The sequence below is a fragment of the Thermobia domestica genome, chromosome 6, assembly GCF_964235325.1.
Source record: "Thermobia domestica chromosome 6, izTheDome1.hap1.1, whole genome shotgun sequence".
Lineage (NCBI taxonomy): Eukaryota > Metazoa > Arthropoda > Insecta > Zygentoma > Lepismatidae > Thermobia > Thermobia domestica.
In genome coordinates, this window is record NC_137459.1 from 81,368,475 (window position 1) to 81,395,123 (window position 26,649).

General features: G+C 35.2%; 1 protein-coding gene across 1 annotated transcript in view; it reads left to right on the plus strand.

The window, feature by feature from the left end:
* The window catches only part of LOC145688074 (uncharacterized), a 119,729-nt gene extending 93,407 nt beyond the window's left edge, over window positions 1-26,322 (plus strand). The window contains exons 13-20 of the mRNA XM_081761795.1: window positions 248-587; window positions 2,132-2,300; window positions 3,349-3,631; window positions 5,103-5,620; window positions 8,470-8,784; window positions 10,200-10,363; window positions 11,221-11,563; window positions 17,989-26,322. Coding sequence (XP_081617921.1) covers window positions 248-587; window positions 2,132-2,300; window positions 3,349-3,631; window positions 5,103-5,620; window positions 8,470-8,784; window positions 10,200-10,363; window positions 11,221-11,563; window positions 17,989-18,202 — 2,346 coding nt within the window. The 3' untranslated portion in view covers window positions 18,203-26,322. The remainder of the gene's footprint in view (window positions 1-247; window positions 588-2,131; window positions 2,301-3,348; window positions 3,632-5,102; window positions 5,621-8,469; window positions 8,785-10,199; window positions 10,364-11,220; window positions 11,564-17,988) is intronic.
* Window positions 26,323-26,649: the final 327 nt, after the last annotated feature.

A 26,649-nucleotide genomic window follows, 5' to 3' on the forward strand; every position in this document is an offset into this window, starting at 1 on the left:
CTCTCTCTCTCTCTTTTTTTTTTTTTCTTTCTTTCCTGTATTATTCTAGCAAATTTACAATATTCTGATTAACGTAGGTGTCGGTCAAATGCTGGATATGTTTTCTACCAGTCTCGTAGTAGAAATATTAATATTGAGTAGAAACGTTTAGTAATTTAGTTTTTCAGTTAACATATACTTATCAATGTCAACTCACTGGTTTCATGCAGTTATTTAATTGAGATATTTGTATCTGTTTTCTTTAAAGGATAATTCAACAGTTCTTCACGCAGCTGTGCAGTCTGGCAATGTTAAGTGTGTGCAGGTAGTATTAGATGCACTAGCGCAAAAATGTTATCATCAGATATTAAATGAATACGCCCAAAATTCACCATACTCTGCTGAGGATTTCCCACGTGTATTTACAAGAAAAGATGACAACGGAAAGACTCCACTTCACATAGCTGCAGCATTAGAAAAAGATGATTGTCTACAGTTATTGCTCTCATACTTCTCTGATTATTTTCTTGATGTTCTTCATAAAGACGAGAAAACAGTACATGATGTTGCATCAGAAGCTTGCAAGAAATTCCTGCTTTCATTAAACAGTAAGTAGTGTGAGCTATGTATTTTCCTTACTTCGGAAATATTAACACATTAACCGCAAAGCCCCAAAATCAAATGTTTTATTGTGGGGCCAGCAGCGTGTACTGGCCTCTTGAAGAATATCGGCATGAAGATAACATATTTACACAGGCTCCCAGTAATGAACCAAGTATTCAAGAAAGAAAGAAAAAAAAGCACATGGCGCGTGAAGTGTTAAGCGCATGCGAGCCTCAGCGTTAGATTGGGACTGAAAAGAGCACCTTACCGTAGACCATGCCAGATGCGGCATTATATGTGTTCGCGCTGTTAAATATATGCATCTTAATTGGCAAACTAGGTACTAGATTTGTCATTTGTTCTAATAGATCTTCTATTTATAAAGGATTCAACTGTCTGAACTGATTTTTCTTGAGAAATAACTTGAAAATTTAAGACAGAAGTTTTACTAGTTTAAAGACTTCGACTTCCTAAGTACATGACCTGTTCATTTAATGCAGTTCTTTTTTGAGAGGGTTACTTCACCCACTTTTTTCTTTCTGTTGCACTTACTTTTTCCTTACACTTTCCGAAACCTAAAACCACATAACAGTTTCTTTTGTGGACCGAAAGCGTTAATGAGAAAATTCGAATCTGAAAATAATAATAATAAAAGCCTGTCCATAGCAAATTGAAATATTAATTCGATTTAATACATTTAGTGTAGCAAACTGTTAATAATTTAACTTCAAAAAAATTTAAAAATTTAAAAAAAGGAAACGCTTCCGACGTTTGCACTGTTATATATAAACAGTGTCTTACCATGAGTTGGTTGTTTAAGGGAAGGTGGAATAGGAAAGCTTGTCCTCTCATGAAAACATGCTAAATGCCCCGCTGATACACTTAGTAATCGTGTATGTTTTATCCACACGACTATTTGATCTGAAAACAATTGGAGATAAAGTATCGAAAGTATCACAAAATGAATCCTGCGATACGAAGAACATATTTAGGACACAAATCTACCAATTCCCTGACATTTGTTCTAAAGATATTTTAGTGATAATTTGTTAATATGTTTATTTTGTACTTAAATCTCCACTTTTTTTCCTGATATATTTACACGTGATTGTCCAGAGTATTTTTTGTTTATGTATTTTATTTATTTTTTTCAAATCAAGATAATTTTCCTGTCATGGCTATAGACCAAAGATGCCAGTCTGCCTATGAAGATTCGTACTGATAGACTCGTTGAAAACGGGGAATGATTCGTGTAATGTAGTGAAAGGTCAAATTTCAAAATTTGTCACCGCTAACCCGTAATGTACCACTTGTGTATATTATATATGTATATATTTATGGCAACGAGTGAGTCAATTTTTCCCATTGAGTTATTATTTTGTTTCTGCTTATATTTTGTTATTGTATTCTCCTTTTCCGTGAATTTCACCACTTCAGTATTGACGGGAAAAGTTCCACATAATGAGGTCGATACAAATACCGCATATGTGGACTAATAAATAAAAATACTTCTATGTTTTATTTTTTCTTCCTTTTTTTTCTTTTTAAGATGATACCAATGAAGGAATAGGACATCATTGTACGGTTATTATGCGTCCAGAAAAACATGGCAGCTGGTATCAAATTGGTGGTTGTACAGTTGGAAAAGGCATGACATGGCAAATGTTAACACAAAAGCTTATTGCTCTTTCATGTGATCATTGGGAGTTAATCTCAAAGTAAGTACAAACACTGTAAAGTATCTTGTAACATCTTCAAAACAACCGTATATCTTCATCTTTATTTAACTCATTCTGCATCATTGTAGCAGCATGCATTAAAAAACCTTTCTGTTAGTAAAACAGGATCAGGATCTATTTGACTAAATCGTCTCGAAAGTCTTTCGTGACAGATGGCTTCGTTACGTAATATTTTTGTAACAAGGTTGTTTCCTTCTACATATTTCTCTTCCTCTTCTGTTCTACATGACGCTACAAAGACGTACAGTTCGTTGTATACTAACTTATTTCGAATGCTATAGAACCGAATATGAAGTAGTTGTGCGATGTTATTCACTTAGATCCGAATTTAGTTTTCTTTTTTCTCAGGAAAAATTCTGTTGCAGATGATTTAAACTAAACTTTTGTTCTTTGGTGCTAATAAAGTTCTTCGAGTCTCAGGTTTCTATAAAAGTATCTACTTCATGGTCATTTTCTTGAAACCATAAGTGGTCCATTCGCCTTTATCCATTACTTATCTACGTGAGTTAGTAAGTATATTGTTATGTAAACAAAGCATGATTTCGACGATGAATGTAACACATTGTCATACTGTAAATACTTGAAAGAATAACTTAATTTCCGACTAATGTGTTGGAATGGTGACGCTGGATTATGTTGTTTGCATTGTGTGAGAACTTGGTTATCGAAGCTAACATTCCATATTCTCTTGCGATTCGAATATCCATAAACTCATTATATACAATAAATATATGTCAGTGATTAATAGATAAGAAATGTAGCCGAGTTTTAGATATTTAACGTCCACGCTAATAATTAGAAAATGGATTATATTGTACAGTTGTAAATATGAAGTTCGATCCGACATAACTGGTTCTGTTCATTTTGATGACTGTTTTTAGATATATCAGGTTTTTTTTTTTTTTTTTTTTTTTTTTTTTTTTTTTTTTTTTCAAAAAAATAAGGACCAAATTGAAACTACTGTTTTCATTGTTATGTAGACTTGAGTTTTTAAATATTTAATAAAATACCTTGTCTTTATTTTCAGAGGGCTTGAACCAACAAAAAAAGATAAAAGAAGATCCAGTTGTAATCTAAATGATAGCAAGGGATATCAAGAATTAGGCCTTTCTTCAAAAAGTATTGTAAGATTTGAAATCGCTAATTATCATTGGCTGGATGTTAAAGAAAATAGTTTGCTTCCATATGATGTAATACAGAATTCAAAATGCAGGGAAATTAAGATCATTCTTGCATGTGACTCACATTTAGACGGGTTGGCGTATGAAATATTGGTTCCTCTGCCCTTGCTGCAGAATTACGTTAGATTGGTAAGTACTTTCAGTTTATTAACATCCATTTATTTTTCCTTCATTCACTGTTAAAATAAATAATTGTCTTGTTATGTTATCTGAAAATTGTAGTTCATCATCACTAACAATTGCGATGGGAAATTTCATTTACTGCTATGATAAAATTCCAAATATATTTGCTTTTTCAATATCGCTTAACGTAAGTATAATTTCCACAAACAAACTTATTGCGAAATCGACAGATGATCAGGATGAAACTGCTAGAGAATAGAAGTTCTCATATCAGGTTAGAGGCTTTTAAAAGCAACTGTATATAGCAGAAATAACCGAGAAAAATGTTTTTGTTATTTATATTTATGTGTGTATAACGCGCGTCCTGAGTTTAATAGAGAAAAACAGTAAAAAATTATACCTCTTTATTTACTCGTAACACAATTTAGTCTTAAGTTACTTCTTTACTCGTTGGTCGTAAACTTGTTCCTATGTTAAAGAAGACGGAATAACTTGAATGATTACCTATAAAAAACTTGGATGTAACTTGTAAGTTTATCTATTTCGTGATGCATAACTTGCCATATTTAGGATTAGGAATTAGATTTCTGAGCTTCCGGCATCTGTGGCCATGTGAGCCCTTCACGTATGAGGGATGACGTTTCTCGGCAATCACACTATCCAAGGAAAGGAAAGAAAGCGGAATGGGACATGTATGTTAGGTATCATCCCGGCATTTGCCTTTTGTGAATGAGAAAAATCCAAGAAAACCTCACTCAGGACTGCTCGCTTGAAAAAGCTTATAGGCTCTACAGTTTTTCAACCGAGTGCCCCCACCGGGAATCGACCCCGGAACCGCTCGCACCAAAGGAGAGAGCGTTAGTGACCGCGCCACGTGGGGCCTCTTGCCACATTTAATTTTTCCCTGATTTTCTCCGTGAATGTTACTAAAATCATTCCTGGTTATCGAACAGTTAGCACGATTTACTTAGGTACTCTGGGTGTTTTTATATATATATATATATATATATATATATATATATATATATATATATATATATATATATATATGAACATAGTTTCTATTAGTCACTATTTAAAGCAAAGCAGAAAAGCAAAAAGAAGAAAAAGTTTTACCAATGACTTGTAATTATATAAGTATGTAATTTTAATTTGACCTTTTACATCGAATGTTGCCTACCAGTTTCGGGTGCGTGTCTGTGACGTCAAGGAATTAACTTAATTGTAAATAGTGGTATTTAATTTGGTACTGGAAACTTACGGCAGGCTGCCTAGTGGTTGAGCTTTCATCTAGTTCAATCCCAGGCCAGCATTTGAGCTTATAATCCACAACATCGTGTCCGTGAGCGTTCTAAAGTTCTTTCGTTTCTTCTCAATATCTTTATTTCACCGATTCTTCCATCACTAAATTTCTTTAGCCTCCAGGGCGTAACTACAAGACTAAAGGTTTAATTTTTATTTATTATTTATTTTACAGATTGAACAATATAAAAATTTGGTCTTCTATGGTCCAAGATTAGTTGGAAAAACACGATTAGCCACAAGGTTGGTAGAGCATTTGTTATGGAAACACCGCTGTGAAAGGAGAAGGATGGTTGTGTGTTATTTGGAATTTCGGAAGTACAATGCCAGTAATACAGAACAGTCTTCAAAGAATTTCCATTCTGAAACTGAAGTCATTGAACACGATGATGATGAACCAGTGGAAGTAATATTAAATCACAGACTGAAAATTACGCTTGAAGATGTAAGCAAAGCACTTTTAGATTGTGGATTTTTAGCAACAGTACCCACCTTTACAAAGGATGGAACAGTTCCAGTTGTTGTACTAGATAATATTTGCAAGGAAGTTTGTGTTTCTGACCTAGGAATTGTAATAAACAAACTAGATAAACGTGGTGTAATGCATCCTTTGAAATTGGGGAAAGAAGGACATGAAAATATTTATTACATAAATCCTTCGTCCTATGTTATTGCCACAATGGATACTTCGGGGTAAGTGTTATTACTTTTTGCAGTCCTATGCTATTGTTTTTTAAACGTTAAGACTTGTAGATCAAAATAATAGTAAGCAGGGCTCGTCGAAGAAAGAAAGAAAAAAAAAAGACAGACATTGCATTTATTTAGCATAGGAATACATTTATTTAGAAACTAGGAATCCTAATCAAGTAAAAGTATGTGTCTGGAGGGGCAAGATGAGGATTGAAAGGTTATCGTTTCTAGTTTTATTTGTTTGGTGAACGGTAGGGTTGAAGAAAAACCTTAGGAAAATCCAGTGGAATCCAGTGTGATGGGTTTTCTTAAATCGTATGTAAACTATTGGTCTAATATGCTTAAAATATATGAGAAATATAATGTCTTCGTAGGGAAATGTTGACCATCCAAAACACATTTCTATTGCGTGGATTAAGGCCCAGAAAAATAACTACCGTCTCCGGGTGAGTTTTAAGGCATGCAAGGAACTTAGTAACACAGTTGCTAAGCATGGTACCAAGAATAAAACCGACAATAATACTACATGGCTGTAACTCGAACAATCTTCCAGCAGACATGCTTGATACAAAAAGAAAACTCCGCGGGAGGACCTCGTTACAGATGAGAGAGGGAAAAAATGCTCTAGAATTTGAAAATCGATCTCTACCCTGTTACACTACTACTTTCGATATTTATTTAATTTCAAGCAAGATCAATATTCCAAGAGTTTCATGCGAGGTAATGGTTTACAGCTGGTGGAAGAGTCAGACAATGTGGTGGTGAAGTGGTCCCTGTAATTGAACTGTTGTTCGCAGGCCAACCCTCAGCTTTTCATGTAGGGCAAATTTTTTTACCGTTGGGTTTAATCAGCTCGAAGATTAGAAACAAAAGGAACAAAGTAGACTTAGAGAAAACAATCTGTCGTAGAGGTTTTAGTATTAATAGCAAGTTCGAACCCATAAATTTCCTTCAATTTTTTATTTATTTCCTTTTAAGTTGCTATTTCTTGTACTCCAGAAAAATAGAAAATAGTCAGATGGTTCTTTCTCTCATTTAAGATTCAAGTCGAATTAAGAGTAAGTTGATAAAAAGGAACAAAAAGACATTGAGAAATTTATTCAGTTTCATTGCTTTGAAGAGTAAACATGTGTTATTTTTGTTTCAAATAAGCTTTAGTAATTCAGAAACACAGTAGATAATATACCTTTTAAAAAATAATCTTCATAGTAAGAGTATGTGTGATGTATATAGGTTGGGCAGGTAACTTTGCGCCCACTCAATCTTACTATATTGCCGCGGTGGCTCAGTGGTAGATGGCTCTGGTGCATGGGTTCCTCGGTTTGATCCCAGCTCGCGCTAAGTGAACTTTGCGGTGGACAAACACCGTGTACGTGAGTTTTCTCGGGGTTCTCCTGTTTCCTTCCAGTACCTTTATTCCACCATTTCATTCGTTTCTCATCATCACCTCTCCTTTAGCCTAACCGGCATAACCGTGGGGCGTAAAACTCAAAAGATTTCATTTCATTTTTTAAAGATTTTCATTTCGTTAATTGAAATGTGGTTGATCCATGAATTATATATTAAAACAAAAAAAAACTGTAATTTGTAGATACAAGAAGAACGCAACGACTGATAGAATTAAAGCATCATTTTAACGGTCCTTTAAAAAGACGCTAAATTTTTGAAGAAAAAAGTAAAGAAATGCATTTCTAATTGTTTATTCACTTCAAAATTGTGTAAATACTCTTTTAAGGTTATTGATGAGGACGTACATTTCATTACGAATCGTTGATCTGCAAATATCAATAAAAAGTATCGGTTCACTATACTATCTATGGTCAAGTACAGAACTAAATAGTGGTAGATAAACGTTTTATACGTAAGTGTATTAATGAAATTTAAATTTCAAAATATTACACTGATATGCCACTGAATTAGGTTTACCTACCTAGTACCAAATCGGCCCCATTCTGGCCTTAAGAACTCCAGCGACAAGGCAAGGTAATGACATCACCAACTTCTAGACATCGTCTGAAGGTATTCCAAACCATGCATCTTCCACAGCGGCCCGCAGCTGATTAATGTTTACTGGTGAAGTATAATTATTTCCGCACAGTCCTTTCTACGACATCCCATAAATGTTTCAGTAGACTCAAATCTAGACTACGTGGGGGAGTGGGGTACTGCATTTACTGGTGGTCAATAGAATGCTTCTCAACCACTCTTTGTCCGGGACCTGTGGCCTGGACAGTTGTCTTGCTGGAAAATGCCAGTCCTCTTGCCAGAACGCCTGGTCATGAATAGGTGTATATGGTTCCCCAGGATGGCCACATACCGGTTGACATTACACGGACTATTGGCCCTAATGATGCCCAACTGAAGACATCCCAGCCCATAATACCCACCACTGCCTTGCACTTAACACCCAGACATGTGGGATCCATGCGTTCATGCTGTTGTCACAGATTCAGATTCTTCCATCGGCACGATGCAACCGGAATCAGAACTCATCCCTCCAAACTACCAGTTTCCTCTATTCATGCTACAATCCATGTACCTTCGAACCCATGCAAGGCGTTCTGTCCGATGGCGGCCTGTAAAGAAGTGGCACTCGAGATGGTTTGCTGTCTTGGGGCCATAGGTCCTGCCTATCTATAACCTCAGTGCGAGTAATCGGGGCAATATATATATGTGGGCGTGTCAATGCAAGAACTTCAATCAGGTGGACTTAATGCGGTGACACGTCAATGTATTATAAACTGTGTCAAATGTATCTGTTATAATTAGGGTAAAAGCTGTCTAGTCTTAATACGTTAAATTTCTGTATACAAATTCCTGACTGATTTCATAATGTAATACTATCTTTGCAGATCAGTTGGATTGGATTTGAATTTACATCAGAATCTCCGTTGGGTTCATCTCAGATGGGATATTGAACCAATTCGTGGGTTGTTAAGTCGCATTTTAGCAAGAGAACTAGCTCATGCCAATGGAGGCATTTTGCCCCCGTCTTACGATTCAACATACAAAGTGCTCCAGTGGATTGCTTCAGTGTGGATTCGATTGAATGATTGTTTTCTTCGCCTGGGACTCCTAGATTCTATTCTTGGGCCACATCTTCTCTCAGGATGTCTGAATTTTGATGATGGTAATGGGCTGAAAGGAAAGCGGCTAAATGTTTTCAGGTGCGTATATTGACAATTAAAAGTTTTATACAACCATGTAAATTTTTTTTTTTTTTTTTTTTTTTTTTTTTTTTTTTTTTTTTTTTTTTTTAAATATCTATTCAGTTTGGTTCATCTTTAGGATTATATGAAACAAAATAGTATACTCACCATTTGAAATAAGAGAGCTAAGTCTGTTTTTCTTGAATTATCTTGTTTCAAGAAACGGACACCGGAAATTGTGTAATTAAGTTTTCTTGAAAATACATTATAAACGTGGCCTAATCAGTAGTAATTTAGGCCTGTACTAACATCCAGCACTTGTACTTGAATTCTTTTTTATCTCTTAACGTTTTAACTGTTAGTGACCACGTTTGGGAAGTTCAGAGCAAAAATTATCGTGATACAAAGTTTTTGATTTTATTATTTTTCAAATATATACATTTTAAGCAAAATTATTTTGAATTATATATGGGATGTTCAGAGTTAAATTTTGGTCATTTTAGACACACAAAATTTTGACCTGAAACTCATTTCACTGATTAAAATATTCATGTCCAGATATTGTAATGTAAATATATGTAAACTTATGATGTAAAAGTAAGTGTTTATTTTTTCATGTATTTAGATGGAGTTCACAACTTTTTTTTCTCATAATTTTGGTGATTGGCCTCCTGAATCCATTGTGCTCTGAATGCCCTATATGTATCAAGGACCAGTAAAGAAAAAAATGCAGAACACTCAACATTGTTAATAGGTATTCATGTAATAGATACGTTCATTGGTACATTCATTCCTTTTGCAATATTTTTTCTTAGCAAGTGTCCTCCAGATTTAAAGTTTAGTTCATTCTTACATTATTTATCACAATTTGAAAGTAGTGTCTTCGTGAAAGGAAAGGTAAAATCCCTACTTTCTGTGTTAAAAAAATATATAAAGATTAAAATCTCAATCTTTTCAGTTCGTTGATAGAACTCAACTCAATGATGAGTTATTTCCGTTGTTCTCGTACCATGTATGCCAGTTTTCTTTCCCCTCATTTTGCAGCTGATGATTCATTTACTGTTTTTTAAATTAAAGTATAGCATTTGTTTTCAACACCGAGGATATACACAATCGTGACGGGGACAAATGATCTAGATGCCGACGTCCTCATTAACCCTCAATCAGTTAGGCAACCGAGGATATACAGACAAGACGTGAACCTACAGTTTAAGGTGGGATCCGAAGCACCGTAGTGCGTTCAAATTTCAGTGCTGTCTCGCCAGGAATCGAACCCGGGACCACGTGCACCAAATAAGTCGTGGTAGACACTAGATCAGCGGAAGGGTGTTCAATTACTTGAAGGAGGACACAACTTATATGTGTATTGCAGTAGCAAGTATGCGGTCATTTTTGTATTTTATTTTATTATTTTTTAATTTATTTATTTTTAGATTTATGAAGGATGTATGGAATTCTCATGTCGTAACAGAAGTTAGAAGGAAGATCTATGCTTCACGTCATTCATCCACGGAACATCAAGAAAAGGTTGTGTCAGTAGCTTTGGGTGTTATGTTGCTACGGGTCATTATTCCAAATTCTCCGCTTACAGGCTCAGGTTAGTTCCATTTATTTTTTTTAACATAAACTCAACTCCCTAAGGCTCAGCCTATTACCGGCCAGACGATAAATCCATTACTTTTCTGGATTTCTGTAGTTTGTGAGTTCCTAATTAAAGTAGCTTCCAGTTCCCTCACAATGCTCGGTCAAGTGTATCCTCAGTTTGAAATGTACCAAAACCATGCAAGGCAACCATTTAGTTCGGTAGTCGCACAATGAATGAATTAAGCTAAAAGAATAAAAAGTTGTCATGTTTGTAATTATTGCACTTTTATACTATCATTTCCTCTTAATGTTATGATGTATGCCTTTTTCATTTGAACTTTTTATTTATGTATCTGTAAATAAGAAAACGTGAAGGTAGTAATAGTATCCAACTTGAGAAAATAGGTGCAGGTAAAAGTTGTTAAAGTGAAGTAAGTGAAGTAAAAACAAAGGAAGAGCGTTTACAAGGTTGCAGGTGGCTCATCAACTGGTTGGAATACGTATTTTGTTTTCTTTAGTTAAATTGTAATAATAATGTTAATTACTATAGTATCAGAGCATTTTAAGGAATTATTTCTCTCCTTTCGTGTGACCTGAGAAACTTCAATGGTGTTTTGCAGTATGGAAAAGTTGATGTAAATATGTCAAAACATATTTTAAAGAAATGAAACAAAAATGAAATGAAAATGGCACTTAAGTTATATGCTGAAGTTTTTAAGCAAGTGTTTTGAACTTCAGTAGCTAAATGTCAAATTTTGTGGTTCGCATTTATTAATTTACAATAAACAGTCATGAGAAATATGCATTGCAATAGTAGGGAATGTTTTTAATTTACTGTGTTAGTAAAAATACTTTGTTTTCTGTTCATAGAACGGCATAAATTCCTACGAAGTCTGACTGGTGGTTCTGAGTTAGATTCAGCAGCAGTGAAGAGGAAGTTGCGTGGCAGTTGGGCAGGTTCCACAGCAGAGGAGAGAAGAGATTATTTCAATGTTGGGAGTAGATCGAAATCGTACAGGAAAAGATCACGCTCTTCATGTTCATCCCCTGTCGAAGAACAGTATGAAAAATATCATCCAAATTTCACACCATTGAAAGAAACATCACACAAAGACATATCAACATCACCATCGTCGGATTCTTCAGACATTTCATTAAGTGATGATGAATTAGGCAAAGCCATAGTTATGGACGATGTGTCTGGTAACAATGGGTAAGGAAATATCTGACGTTTTATTTACCTATATTATAAAGTTGAATGTGACTATGTTGTGACTCTTAATCTCTTGAACCACCCGACACTATAAAATTTGCAACACAGATAAAGTTCGGGCCTGAGAGTGTTTTTATATATTCACTTCGACGGTAGAACTTAGGGGAGGGAAAGATATAAAATTAAATAAATAGAATTTAATAACTCTTGGACCATCCGACCGATCTCGATCAAATTTTCAACATAGATGAGGTACAGGCCTGAGATGGTTTTTATCTATTCACTTTGACGGTGCAACGTAGGGGAGGGGAAGAGACATTTAAAAAATCATCGAAAATGACTGATATTGTCAAATCTATAGTTTTCGGGGTCTCGGAGATGAACAGTGATACTTCCGATGACGTATAAATCCATGCCACTAAAAACAAGAATAGCATATTTTACGGGTACCAAACACTTGAGGGAGTTGTGAATTTAAAAATTTTTTATTTTAACCCAGCGAAGAGGGCAATAGATTCTAGTAGATTTATATGATTAAAAGAAAGGAATTCCAGAGTAGGAATATGAGAAATTAAAATTACTTAATAAGCACAAAATAGATTATCATAAAAAAATATTAATGAGCAATACTTGTTGAGATAATTCAACAAATACGTGGCAAATAATGAAAATATGTAACTGAGAAACATAACTTGAATATCAAATCATAGGCTTTTGAGCACATGAACTCGAGTCAATCAAATGGTGCACATTCAATTAGATGGTTTATGGTTAGTTTTTCAGTTTCTTTACCCACAGTTTTTTACTTCTTAAAGCAGCAATTCAGTTGACTCGCGCTGCAATAATGAGTAAGCATAGAATATTTCATTCACTAGGAGTTTACAAATAACTGTTTAACTAAGCAAAATAAGTTGAAACAAAGCACTTATAGTCCTATGAAAATGTACATGTCACAGTAAAAATTAATTTCCAGTGTTGTTCAACTTACGGTGCAGTATCATCGATAAAATTGTATAAACTGAGCGAGACACCCGGGTTCGATTCTCAGAAGGAGCTCAATTGGTTTGGAATCCACTTTAAGTTGTGGGTCCACGTCTCATTTAATCTCGGTGCTAAAAGGGACGCTAAACCCCAATCCAACCAACCAAAATGTGGCCTTACCTAGCGTAGTCGCCAACGTCCTGTCTTTGGTGCGAACGGTCTCGGGTTCGATTTCCGGTGGGAACACTGTCAACAACATTACATGTGGAACAAGTGTGTAAAAAGCTTTTCCAGCCGTCCATCGTGCATGAGGTTTTCCTGGGTTTTCCTCAATCACACCATCCAAATACCGGGATGGTAACTAACCGGTACCAAGTCGCCTCTCTTCTTCCTTCCCTTTCCCCGGATAGTGTGCTCGTCGAGGGACGTCATCCCTCATACGTGACGGGCTAAATGGCCATAGATGCCGAAAGCCCAGAAATCTAATTCCTAAATCCCAACCAACCAAAATTACATTAATGGGCATTTTTATCACTATATTGCTTTAAACGAACCATTTAACTCAACTAAATTTTCGGCCAAACCGTCTTCCATTATTATTATTTTCGAAAATCCTTGCTAACAAGAATTGGTATGTATTTCAGTACGACGAGCTTCTCTGTTAATATAACTATTGTATTTTTCAGTTATATATTGTATCGTTCAGACAGTAAATGGTTTAAGTTGATATTAACTTTTTTACTTTCCATGGTTGAGATCTAATATTACAATGTACATGTACGTGCTATATTACCGTTGTGCTGCAAAAGGACAACATAGAATATTCGATACTTTTATATATAACGAGTGATCATTTTGCCACACAACCCAGTATTCGTTATATATTCAGTATATCAAGTAACAAATATACTGTATTTAATAGGAAAAGAAGATAGACAACAAATAGCCGTGATTACCCTTAGCCTTAAGGTAGGTGCGTACCCTCTTAACCATGTTAAACACCATCTTGTGTAGTTGATAGATATAGTTGTAATTCTTCGCCTCAGATCTACTACAGTCGTAGGTTCTGTTGCGGTACGTGATACACAATATTTGAGGTATCCCCAGAGAGTGAAAAAAATCCAATAGTGATTAAATCAGGTGTGTAGGATCCCAAACCTCTTGAAATCAGAAGGTAATAAATGATCGTTCAAACAACTATATTTAGTAACAAGATACTTTAAAGTGTTGCAATATTTTGTTGCCGGTAACAATATCACTTATCCACTTACAGAATGCAGCAAATCGCATAATTATATTCTGCTGTAGCTGGCTAATGAGATTCACGTTAAAAAAAAAAAAAAAAAAACTCTACCATTCTTCGACGTGAAAGTGCACACCACACTACTACTTTCAATGAGTGTAACGACATTTCATTTTTTCATTTTACTGGTGACACATGAAGGTTTTCTGTTGACCAATATCTAATGTTCGGATTTGTTCTGTGAAAACAGCAAATGTAGTCCACCACCTACAGTAAAAAATTCGTTCGAAACTATTTTTGCTTTCTATGCATTCACATATGATATATGTTGTTTCGCCGCCAGTTGATCCATACTCTTAAACAGTGTTGTAATACTTTACGCACCTCCTCTAGTGTTCGTTCGTTGACACGTGCGAACTCCTTTTTTCCCGTAGTATGCTTATTTGCGTGATAACCCGTTTCCAATATACGTACTGTCCTTCTTGAATTGTCCTACTTGAAACAGGACCCAAATCACGGATGTCATTCCGTAACTAATTTGTTTTATTTTGAATACATTCCCATAAAAGTGAAAGAAGGGAATTTAGAAGGTTGATCCGTCTATATGTATCCGAGTTTGACGTCTCACCTACCTTAGGAAAAACCACGGGACCAGTATCGATGTGCCCCCGATGTGAGCACCATGTGTCTTGGCAATAGCCTTACAACGTAACTTTCATTGCAGGAGGGTGCGTTGAAGTACAGGAACGAGAATATTGGGCCACTCCTCCTGGCATGCTTTCCAGAGACCACGGTCAGTGGACACGACGAGATATAAGTGCTCTTTTCAAGAGAATAAACCCTCAAAAGGCCATGAAATTTGGCACATGAGGTGACTTCACTGGCATGTCCTGGCAGAGAATAGCCTGGATGCTGGTGTCTGCTGCCACGTGTTACAGAAATCTCTATGTAGAACGGGATGTATGTGATGAGGTCTTATCCATATGCACACAGACTTGATTTATTGCATTTCCATATAAACAGGACAGACCTTCTGTGTAAATTGGTGTGGTGATGTGCTGCCGATAAAATGCGGAGTTGATTGTGCAGTTTTTAGGCATCTGTCGAATCGTTAATTTGCCTTCATAGCAGTATCTCGCGACAACACTGACGGATGAAGTAAGGATGTGTTTCTGCGTCTCGTGAGGTGTACGTTAAGCTCGAGTGTGGCAACAAATTTCTACTTTTTCCTAGATAGATGGCGTTCGTAGAGGTGCCTGCAATGGGTCTTTCGCTGCCTCCGATGGGCCACAGTAAGGACTTGTCGACGACTTTCAAACACCATCCGGCGACTTTTATTTACCACGTAGATTGCGGTTCACAGTTGACTGTTCCACGTGCAATCAATCGTCTTGTCATCATACGTTGTGTAGGAGAGTTTTTTCTGCAGGGCTATTCGGCACAACTTCAAGCTACAGGTGGAGTCACATGTAGCATACATGGTCTCTTTCTACTTCCCTTACTGGATGAATAAAGTACTGAAACTTCGTGATGTTTATGTCCTTAATGGTCGTTGACCCCAATGTGCATCCATTTTCCCTGCATCGTTTTTGAATCTGTGTCACGAAAAACTTGACGTGGAAAAGGGCTATGACTTAGCTATCCCAAAACCGGTTCATCTTGGGAGCCACGATGCACACACCATACACACGCGAATTCGGCGTGATTCTAGAGGTCTTTGGCATTTTCCTGGTATTAGAATCATAGGGATTGGTCCATTATGTTGACAGGAGTGAAGGTTTAAAATCGAACAACATAAACAGATCAACCTTCTGTAGTTACTTAAAAAATTCAGAAATAAATATCGCATCATCAGAAGCTCTACAGTGTACATCGTTATCGAGTAGGATTGCTGCAAATATACGTATATTTTTTGTCGCCTGAAGCCTTTTCTGCAAGCATATAAATTAAAACATATTACTCTTAGGGCTTCTGAAAACGGAGTTATTTAATTTTGCTGTACATATATGTATGTGACGGCTCTTATATGACACATCGCAAATGCTTATAGCTCCTATATTTGAGCCTACATTCGAGTTTATTTTTTTTTTTTTCCTACTGATTTACTTGTTTCCTACTGTAGTGGTTTTAAATTTTTGAACAATTATTCATTATTCGAATTTTAATAGCACTATCTGAGATAATGTAAAGAGATCAGTAAAATATTCAGAAAGCTTGGATTAGTTTTCACACTAGAAAATTAATTTGCAGTTTGTACATTATATATAATGTACGGTTTACGTTAGAATACTGGACGATTATATGACCTACTTTAGACACAGGAAAGTATTAGGAAACAAATCAAAGTTTCTGATCTGTTGTGTACAGGTTGAAGAATTGAGGAATTATAGGAAGCTAATGTGAAACGCTTTTTCATTTACTCAGAGAGAGTAAATATCAGTATTGCTCTTAATACAATATCCTCCGTGTAACTTATTATTGGAAGTTGTATGAGAGAGATGTTTTTTATGAATGAACGGAAATGTAATATTATTGTACGTGTGTTATTAAACGATTTGTGTGTTTTATTGGATATAATACATGGTGTCCACATGAAACCTCCCTGATTACAAAAATTAATTGCATGAAAACTATTAGTGCCAGAGAATAACGGTTTGCGGCATCTTGAAGAGCAACTCAAACAAGTTTTTTGTCTATATATATGCACTTCTATATGGGCCCTGTTATTAGCTCTCAGAATGTCCATTCGATATTCAGTCTCCTGCCATGTGTTGTGTAGCATGTCCGGTGTGATCGAAATGATGGCGTCTTCAATTTTGTGACGAAGAGCAGGACTCTATCTTTGACATAGTCCCATAGGAAGAAATCCATAGGGGTTATGTTGGAAGATCGCGGTGGGCAAGGAGTGTGTCCGTCGCTGTGGGAAACGTTTGGTTTAAAGCTCTACGAACATCTAAACACCAGAGCGGTGGGTCATCATCCTGTTGGAATATCACGTTTGGTTGCAAAGGGAGTAGCTGTGGAAAAGCAAAGTGTTCAAGCATGTCCAGATAAACGGGATCAGTTATTGTGTGCTCCATAAAGAAAAATGGTCCGATAATTCTGTCGCATCCCAAAGCACACCACACATTCACATTCTCGCTATCTCTGACACATTCACGAATAACGTATGGGGTTTCGGGACCCCAAATGCGCACATTGTGACGATTCACCTTCCCTGATGTGTGGACGGTTTCCTCATCACTGAAAATCACCCTCCGCAAGTAATCGGGATAATCGTCGATCAGTTCCAAAACCTCCATTGCAAATCTGGTTCATTTTGGTAGGTCATCGGGCTGTAGCACATAAACGATTTGCACTTTATATGCTTACAAACGCAGTCTTTTATGGAGCACCTTATGGACCGTTGAGCGTGGGATGTTCAGTGCATGACTCTCTGAAAACTGACTTTGTTGAGCTTCTAGTGAAGGCCTTCCTGACCTCATCCACAGTTTCCTCAGACGTTCGTGCTTTGCCTGAGCCATGCTATCGGTTGTCACTCCCCGTGAAAAAAAAAAAAAAAAAATCTCAAACCATGTTTTAATGGTTTTGACGTTGGTGGGTCCCTTTGGTATTTTTGTATGAAGTTTCTTTGCACGTTAATTGGTGATTTAGTCAGCCAACTACACCGCACAATGCGCTCTCTCTTGTGCTATTGTCATCTTTGTTCATGGACACCTGCAACAAATAACAACAAAAAATTGTTTGAGTTGCTCTTCAAGATGCCGCAAACCGTTATTCTCTGGCACTAATAGTTTCCATGCAATTAATATTTGTAATCAGGGAGGTTTCATGTGGACACCCTGTACGTTTGTGGCTGCTATGCGGAACACTGTAAATGGATCATACACCTTTTGTATTCGCATTAAATAAACAAATATTCAAATTGTTCCACGTATACTACACAGTCGACCACAAAAATAAGTCCTTACTTTCTCTTTCTGATTTTTGAGATATTTTCTATCGAACCTGTAACAAGGCATTGACTATTACCGAGGCTGGGCGAATTTATATTTATAAACAATTACAAATAAAACTTTAATGGCAGATTATACTAATGTCTACCTAGGTAATAGTAATCGACTTTGTTTATCAGATTCAAATTAGGTAGTACTTAGCTTGTCTTTTATTAAAATAAAATTTGTCTGTCTTACATTACTAGGTTAAATACTGAAGAGAAGGAGTCAGCTGAAATGACTGATGAATTGTTTGAAGACAAATCAACTGCTGAAGAATTACTAGAGAGTAGTGCTGATCTGCCTAATGAATCACGTTATTCAACCACATTTAAAGTGGAGCTGGCCAAACTGGAAGCTGCTATTAAACAAACATGTGATAGCGGTCTTTTGGACATAGCCCTTTCTACATCAGAGTAATGTTTCTTACCTCCGATTGTTTTAATTTTTTATATAAAAAAAGCTGGTATTCGTGCATGCATGTGATTTGAATTGAGTGATGCGTCTCTTGTTGTAGTTCTCACATGTGGGCGGGTATAGTCTGTTACGATAACGTGAAAGAGATTAATTCTAAGCTAAATTTATTAACTTGTGCGTTGCCTTTGTATGTTTATATGTTTGTATGCGTGATTGTGGGTGTGTAAGTAGTTTTATGTGTGTGTTACTTTCACATGCAACAGGCATGTTTCACTCCATTGCTGTATTCCTCTGAATCGAGTTCAGTATTCATTCACGATCGTTATTCATTGGTTTTAGTTTTAATGATGGCAAACATTTCAACTCAGTGTATCGTTTGTGTTTATTAATGAAATTATGGTGACCCAGTGATAGAGCATTTGCGTCTAGTTCGAAAGACGTAGGTTCCATCCCATGCCATTTGTGAATGCAATAGACAACATCGTAACCGTGAGTTTTCTATTAAGTTCTTTCACTAACGGGATTGCACCACTTTTTTATTATTGGTGTGTATTTATTGTCCGTCTTCTGAAGGTATAGGACATTATTTTAAATGTCAAAGGTGTTATTTCACCTAATGTTAGCCATGTCTTAGTCGTGTTAGAAGTTGAGTTTTGTTGCTTTATGTAATTACTCTCTTTGTTCACTTTGTGATCGTCCAGTTGATCGAAACATACCCAATTTATGCAAAAGTATTGACAAAATAACTAATACCTAAATTTTTTATTACTGTACTTTTATACTTCATGTTATAGCTGTATGGAAATTCAATTGCTTTGGTTATTCGTATTTCTTCAGAGATTGTGGTGGGCACGAGTGGCAGAGGAGATTAAATAGGTTTATAAAACCTGTGATGCGTGTTAATTGCTCATCGAAAAATATTTAATCTAATGTTTTCCATTGGCAGATCAGACTTTACCAAATTAGGATTGTAGATAAACGATTTAAATGACATTATAAAAGAAACAAATATCTAATGTTTCCAATATTAAACAACTATTCAAAGCATATACATATAAGTATAGGGCGTTTTTGTGGTGGAATTCTCGCTTTACAGCGTAACGGACTGTTAAGTTACGTGTTGCTTTCGGAGAATTACGAAACGAATTAGAACGTTTTGAAATGTGTTATGTACAGGAATTATTGAGTGCAAACAAGGTAATAAGAATGAAATTTTGTGTCCCTCACTTTGGTCCTAAGCAAAAACTGGTTGAAATGGGTTAAGTCCTATGATTCTTACGTGCATCTACTGTTATAGCTTGGAAAAAATAAATAAATAAAAATAAAAATACTTGCAGCTGTTTGTTAGGCGAGTGGTTGTTGTGCTTGCCGTTTATGTGCATGTTTCCATAATTTATAATTTCAGCTTGAAGTCGCCATGTATCCGGGGCTTTCTTCAATCCGCGGTCAGGACAATTATATAGTTCGGTTAAAACATATCTTCACGAAAGTGCATATCGATCCATGTGACAGGAAAGTCAGTTAACGTAGAGAGCATACTTTGTTTTTGTTAGTAGTATATGTTGTTTGCTGTTTATAATAGTTGTACGCTTATTATTTCGCTCATTGTAAAACCTTGGAAAGATACTCTTAATGCTTTCAACACAAATTCGTAGGAACAAACGAAATTTTCTGATATTCTCATTTATATACAGAAAATAACGTCAGTTTGAAAATACTGCTTCTTAACCGAAGCTTTTTCTTTCAATATTTAAGCATCACTGATAATGGAAATACGACATTGTGTGTTTGGATTTGCACCTTTGTGAGGTTGCAAATATGTGTGCGAATTGAGGGAAGCTTTATTCAAATAATATATTTCATTGAGTGGAAATATGATTAAGAAAGAAGCTAATTTTTTTCTGTCGCTCTGCTGATAATATTTCACGTTTGACTGACGAGAAAAAATTTTACGTATGTCTAAGTAAATAATATAACAGTATTTAATAAATAATAACCACAAATTTTACAGGCATGTAATAATTCCTTAACCCTACTGAGTAATGTCATATTTTTAATATATATACCAGTATATACTAGTTTGTGAAATTTAAAGAGAATTTTTTTTTAGTGAAGTCAAACTGAATCGGCTCATCCATTCTAATGTTTGACAAACTATGTAGAGATCGACATTTGTTCGGAAGTACAAACCGAATCTAAAAGTTGTTTCTCGTCAACGAAAATTTGTTCAATAGTCTTAGTATCCGTAGAGCATTTTATTTTTATCATCCTATAATGTGTTGTTGTTCACGAATATATATATATATATATATATATATATATATATATATATATAAGAAAATTTAATTTTCCAAGCTTGCAAAGATTTATTTATTCCTAAATCAATACTGTGAATGTTGATCTTTTGAGCCGGCCATACAGTTGGATTTTACGAGACTATATCGCATTCAGTTTATTACTTCATAATCTTTTAGATTTCGTTTTAGCTTTCCTGAGTGATTATAAGTGGAAAAAACGAGAAGTAATGTTATGTGTGGAGGCTGAAATTGTATGTGTATCTTGCCCTTACTAACTGCTGTTTAATATAGTGTTGTTGTGATGAATAAGTGAAAAACCTATGTATTATAGAAGTCACTTCAGTCAATCTGATTGCTGTTGCATTTAAGTGTTCATGCTCTAGTCATATGTGTAATTTGGTATAGTCATATGCGTCAACCTAGGTCTACGATACATATATGATATGTAGATATTTGACTACTCGCATATGACAATGTTGTGGAAGGAAAGTTTCCAGAAGGAAAAAGACTGGAACATGGAGTAATACTGTCTTCCATATAACTTAAACTTTTTGAATAACATACGGGAATTCTTGTAAATATAGGCAACCTCTATTTTTGGAATCGGACTCAAACGTAGTAGAATAGTGCCTTTCTTAACAGCTCTGTTAACTGTGTTCTTTAGCATAGATATTATGAGAGGAATAGACCTGTATATTACTTTTTTTTTCAGTTGATATGTCAATATTAAAAAGTATAAAATGTTGTTTGTGTTTTGTTTTGTTTTTATTCATTATGAACTAAAGCTGCTGCTAACATTAGAAATGGCATGCGAACAGATTTTGAAACTTTTTGATAGAATAGCAGTATAGTAGATACGTCCGAGGCACATTGAGGGATATACAGTACAACGAAAGTGTATTGCTTGTACTTTGACATAATACATGAATGTTAGTATTCGAGATTTTATAGTTTTAAAGTTGCATTTAACACAGAGAGGCTAGTGTTCTAAGTGATAGTCACTGTAACTGATAGAGCGTAAGATAGCACGGCTAACAAGATGGTAAATGTAGAATTCGTTATGTAGTGTAGGAATAGGCATCGGTTATATAAAGTTGAGTGTGCATTAATGGAAGTTTATTTTCGTACTTTTATTTTTGGAAAAAAATAATTTCTTTGCAATACGTTCGTGGATAGATGTTTTGACGCTTTTCAACAAATCCTTTATTTCTTATTGTTACTAATTTTGTTTGAAACCAGTGCAACAGTGTGTTGTCATTCTATGTTTCCTGTAGCAGATTTTAAGTGAAGGGTATCCTTCAGCAGTAGTAATGTTTGTTTTCTTCTTGAGATCTGAACTATATTCCGACGTGGGAAGCTTTCAGTTGATAATTCAGAAATGTGCTTAGTACTGCTCATGTGACAATTTAAAGTATTCAAGTTCAAAGAAGAGGATGTATTTCGTATTTCCCCTTCTCAGTCAGTGAGTTTGTTTAGAGTATTGCATTTAGCCGAGAGGACAGCTTACATAGCTTCTTACTACTTCCGTTCCGTGCTTTGAAACCTCAAAATTGTTGACCTGGGTTGTGGAGAGACGGAGTATTCTTCCCCGCTTTTCGTACATCACAGTGTCCTTTCCACTTCATCATTCTTTCAACATAACTTGTATTATTTATTTTTATAGCTCTCATTCATCGTAAACTTATTGATATTTTAACTCCAATATGCATTACCTTGGTTGATAGCAAGTCGACTCACTCTAGGAGGTTGTGTTGCTTTTCGAAAACTAAAATTGCTTTAAACAAAAAAGTCGCTACTCCTATTTGGTCGCCCTGAGCAATAGCGCTGCCTTAAATATGACCTGGGGTATTTAATTACTGAAAAAAGTGATTGCGTTCTCATAACATGTTTAATTTGAGAACTGAATAAAATTGAAATCCTCAAATAGTTTGATGCCTCCTCACTGGTCTAGTGGCTAGCGCGCACGGGGTCCTCGGTTCGATTTCGCTGGGAGAGCATTGAAATTACTGGAGAGCCCGCATTCCACCTTAAACTGTTGATCCGTGTATCATATAACATTGGGTCTGAAAAGAAGCGCTGAACTCGAGCCATCCGGATTTAGCACAATTTAAAGAAAATTGTATATTACTACTAAATATACAGAACTTCTTGGATATTCGCAAATTTTCAAGTTTTGTCTTGAAATCGGCTTTTTTAAAAAAAATTATTTATTTATTCATTTTAATTGTATTTTACAGTTGGGAGTTCTGTAAGTTTGGTTGTAGTGATTGTTCCCCGATTAAAACTGCTGTGTGGTTCCAGTAATTTTACGTATCCTTCCTTTCGATTTGATAATACATAAAACTTTTAGAACACCGATCAGGAATGAGCGTAACTAATTATTCTCCAGAGTAGAAGTGGTGGTCTCTTATCATCGAGACCTCCATACTCCTCACTACTAATTATCAGTGTAACCTGCTTGAAAACTGTTTTTTTAAACTAAAAACCTTTTTATCATCGAATCTCACTATTGACAAGACACAGGTTAAAAAAAAAAAAATAGTGAAAAAAGGAAAATTCATGCTTCCAGTGCTGAAATCGTAACATTCTCATTGCTAAGCCTGTCAGAACTACATAATCGCTTTAATTAGAGTTGAGTTGATTTTGAGTTTAACGTCCCGTTCAGCAGCGAGGCTATATGAGACGTGGACCTACTGATTAACGTGGAATCCGAACCACATGAGCTCCCGCCGGGAATTGAACCCGGGTCTCCCGCGCCAAAGGCGCGTACGCTAACCGCTTAGCCACGGAGGAGCTCCGCTTTAATTAGAGTATACCTTAGGCTGTCGTGACAAATTAAAACTTTCTGTCTTTTCATTGAGCTGAAAATTTGTTCCCGACTTAGCAGGTTCAGTTTGGTTGTCACTCGTTTTCCTTATTCCAAAAGATTAGTCAGTTGGTCGGTAAATACGAGTAAATTCGCTAAAAATAACTTGTTTCAAAGGTCATTTCATTGTTCATCGGGAATATATGCATAAATATATGTCTGGCACAATTTACAACAATTCAGAAGTGATCCATTAATATCAACGATGTACAGTGAAAAGCATATGGGATATTTAATCTTTTCTGCATGAAAATGTATAAATTGTGTTCTGTTCATTAGGATGTGCGTACTAACAGGCAGAAAATAATAGGGCATTTTTCTAGTAGGTGGTAGAATTGCGTCCAGCGCTAGTGCCTTTTTTGGGCTCCAGCACTGGTGCACGAGGTAACAATGTGTGTTTTCGAGGCCTTCAATAACTATTCAAATCTAAAAATCTAGGAATTCTTAGAATTATCTATCTTTCACATTCGCGCTCTGTACTAGTAACAACTATTAATGCTGATACTGTATGTAAATTACTACGATATGTTTAACTGTAATTCTAATATTACAGTTAAAGTGCAAAATATTATGTCGAAGATATGTATATTTTATATACTAACATGATGTACCACAGACAGATGTACCTGTTACACTGATGTTAGTTTCGTATGTATGTAAACTGAAAATTTCAAGGCACATGTTAATATGTATACTTTTTTTTATATATAAAATTTGCTTTAAATCTTAAAGAGAAAATTTAATAAAACATTACTTTCGTGGGTTTTCGTAACAGACTATACAGTGATAATATTTTGTAAGCTATTTATTTTTATCCGTATTTATTTGTTAACTATTTATTTGAGTTTTGTGTGTTTATTGTGATTTGCATAATGTTTTAAGATATGAAAGTCGGCATTTCTGACCTATCTATCTAAAGAATAACCAGTACTTCACTTGAGTAACATGTTTTTTGTAGCAATGTGTAGCAACTATTGATTTTTTTTTCTAATTGAATAGTAGCTCGAAAGAAAACACATCAAAGAGAAAGTTAAGACATATCCTATTTGTAATAATAATTATAATCATTTGTTTTGTTGTCGATTATATAGATTCCTGATAGCTGTGTTCATAGAATCACATTTAAGCCCGAGCTTTTGTTTATTTGCAATAGTTCACAGTTTGAAGGACATTAATTTATTTTGCATATTGATGTGTATGCGTGGGGGTGTGAATATTCATTTCGTAACAAGACCAACAACAGTTTTAACCTACTGGTAAATATGACTGACTACTATAGCAACACACAGTGCTTACAGTGAAACAAAAATATTTTTGTGATGTAAGACAGTTTCTTTCACGAAATTTGTATACATAATTGTAATATTTTAGTCTTTGACGAAGAATTCGTCATGTGCACATAAAATCCTTTGTGATAACGTCAAACTTCCTATCGATCCAGGCACAGCTCGTACCTGATATTAAGAACATTAAGAAATCTTGCTCTAAAAGCACTGTGGTATTGCCAATTATCTTGCTCCAATAGTACACTTACAGCACACATCTCGAAATATGAAATTTTTGGTTGAAGGTTGTTTTTTAATGTGATGGAAACTGAGCAGATGAAACTAAACCTCACATAGGTTCGGTTATTGTTTGTTTTTATTGTATTAATTACTCATAATTTCTTTATACGGGTCATTTAGGAAGCGTATCCAGAAGTAGGAACGCTCCATTGGGAAAGCAGTATTTCTCTTTGAAAAAGACATGATTTTGTTAATTACATTTTAATTCATAACAGTTCTGCAGTTCATATTATGAACAAGATTTTCTTTTTGAAATAAAAATTCACACATAAATATTTGAATACACACAATTCATCGTTAATGCGTAGAGTAACTTTTTTTTTTTTTTTTTTTAACTTATGAAACTTCTTACAAATGCTGTATATTTTGGGCAATGAAAGACATTTTCTGGCAACTGGCAATTAGCAGAACATATTAAGCAAGATCATAGACAATAAAACAGATACCGTATCCTTAGTAGCCACCTGTACAGGAAGCTATGCATTTTATGTTTGCATTGTATATTGGAAAAATTTCTTGGCATCTGAAAGCCAAACAAATACAAAAAATATATATAAAACATATATATGCGCAAAATATAAGTAATAATGATCTTTTTTTTCCAAGTGCGTGTATTTTTTAAAAATATTTTTTCAAAGTAAGAGTAGTTTTCACAGTGATATAAACGTACACTGCTTTATTTAGACAGAGGGTAGTGTCGAACCAATGGTGTATTAAGATTACGTAAGAACAAAACCATGTGCTATGAATGTGTGTGTTATCTGCACTTAATTGTTGTGGTGAGAAAACAATTTCTTCAGCCTGTATTTGACTCGATGTAGCAGCTGTTGTAGGCAATTTTTTGTAAGAGACATGCAGAGGGAAATTATTACTATTATATATATAAATAAATATATGCATTATACATATATATATATATACACACACCATATGAAATTATTCTGTGAATAATTGTCTACCTTCAGTAACAGTACTTGCTTTTTTTTATGGTGCCAAATTATTTTCTGATACATATAGCTGTGCGAGTACTGTTTTTGCTGTGTAGATCATGAATTTAATGTATAAAAAGTAATAATGCTGGCAGCTTCTAGAGCAGTAGCTTATCCCCTTCCCTTCCTTTCCCTTCCCCTGAAGAAGAAATACTTTGTTGCAATAAGTCATAACACAAGGCGGGTGTATGTATAATCTCTTGTATTATGGACATTTCTTGTATTGTAGAAACAGAACCAGATGGTATTTTTCCAGCCAGAAAGTTCTGTATGGTATGTATACACATTATGTGTAACAGGTAAATATTTCATAATGTACATTAATGTAATGTACTGTGAGCTGTGAAGAAAGTACTGTAGAATACAATGTACATACATTTTTCAGTAAATAAAAAAGTCATATGAACATTATTATTTTTAATTACATTTGTTTATATCCGTGATCCATTGTGACTACTGTACTTAATTGTTTGAATTTCTGCCTGCAGTGGGATAGTCAGTTAGGTGTTTACCTATAAACCTAACGATCCGGGATCGATCTCTGGTGGGGTGCAATTTATTTGTTTTTATTCTCTTTTCAGTGTTGCTAAGGGGTTCCTTAAGCGTCTCTAAAGTAGGTGCACAAAGAAATCTTGAAGGGTCGTAGTAGTGATAACATGACCATCTATACGTGCTGAAGGGGACACAGTGGCTCTGTGATAGAGCGCTTACCTCTGGTATGTGGGGTCCTTGT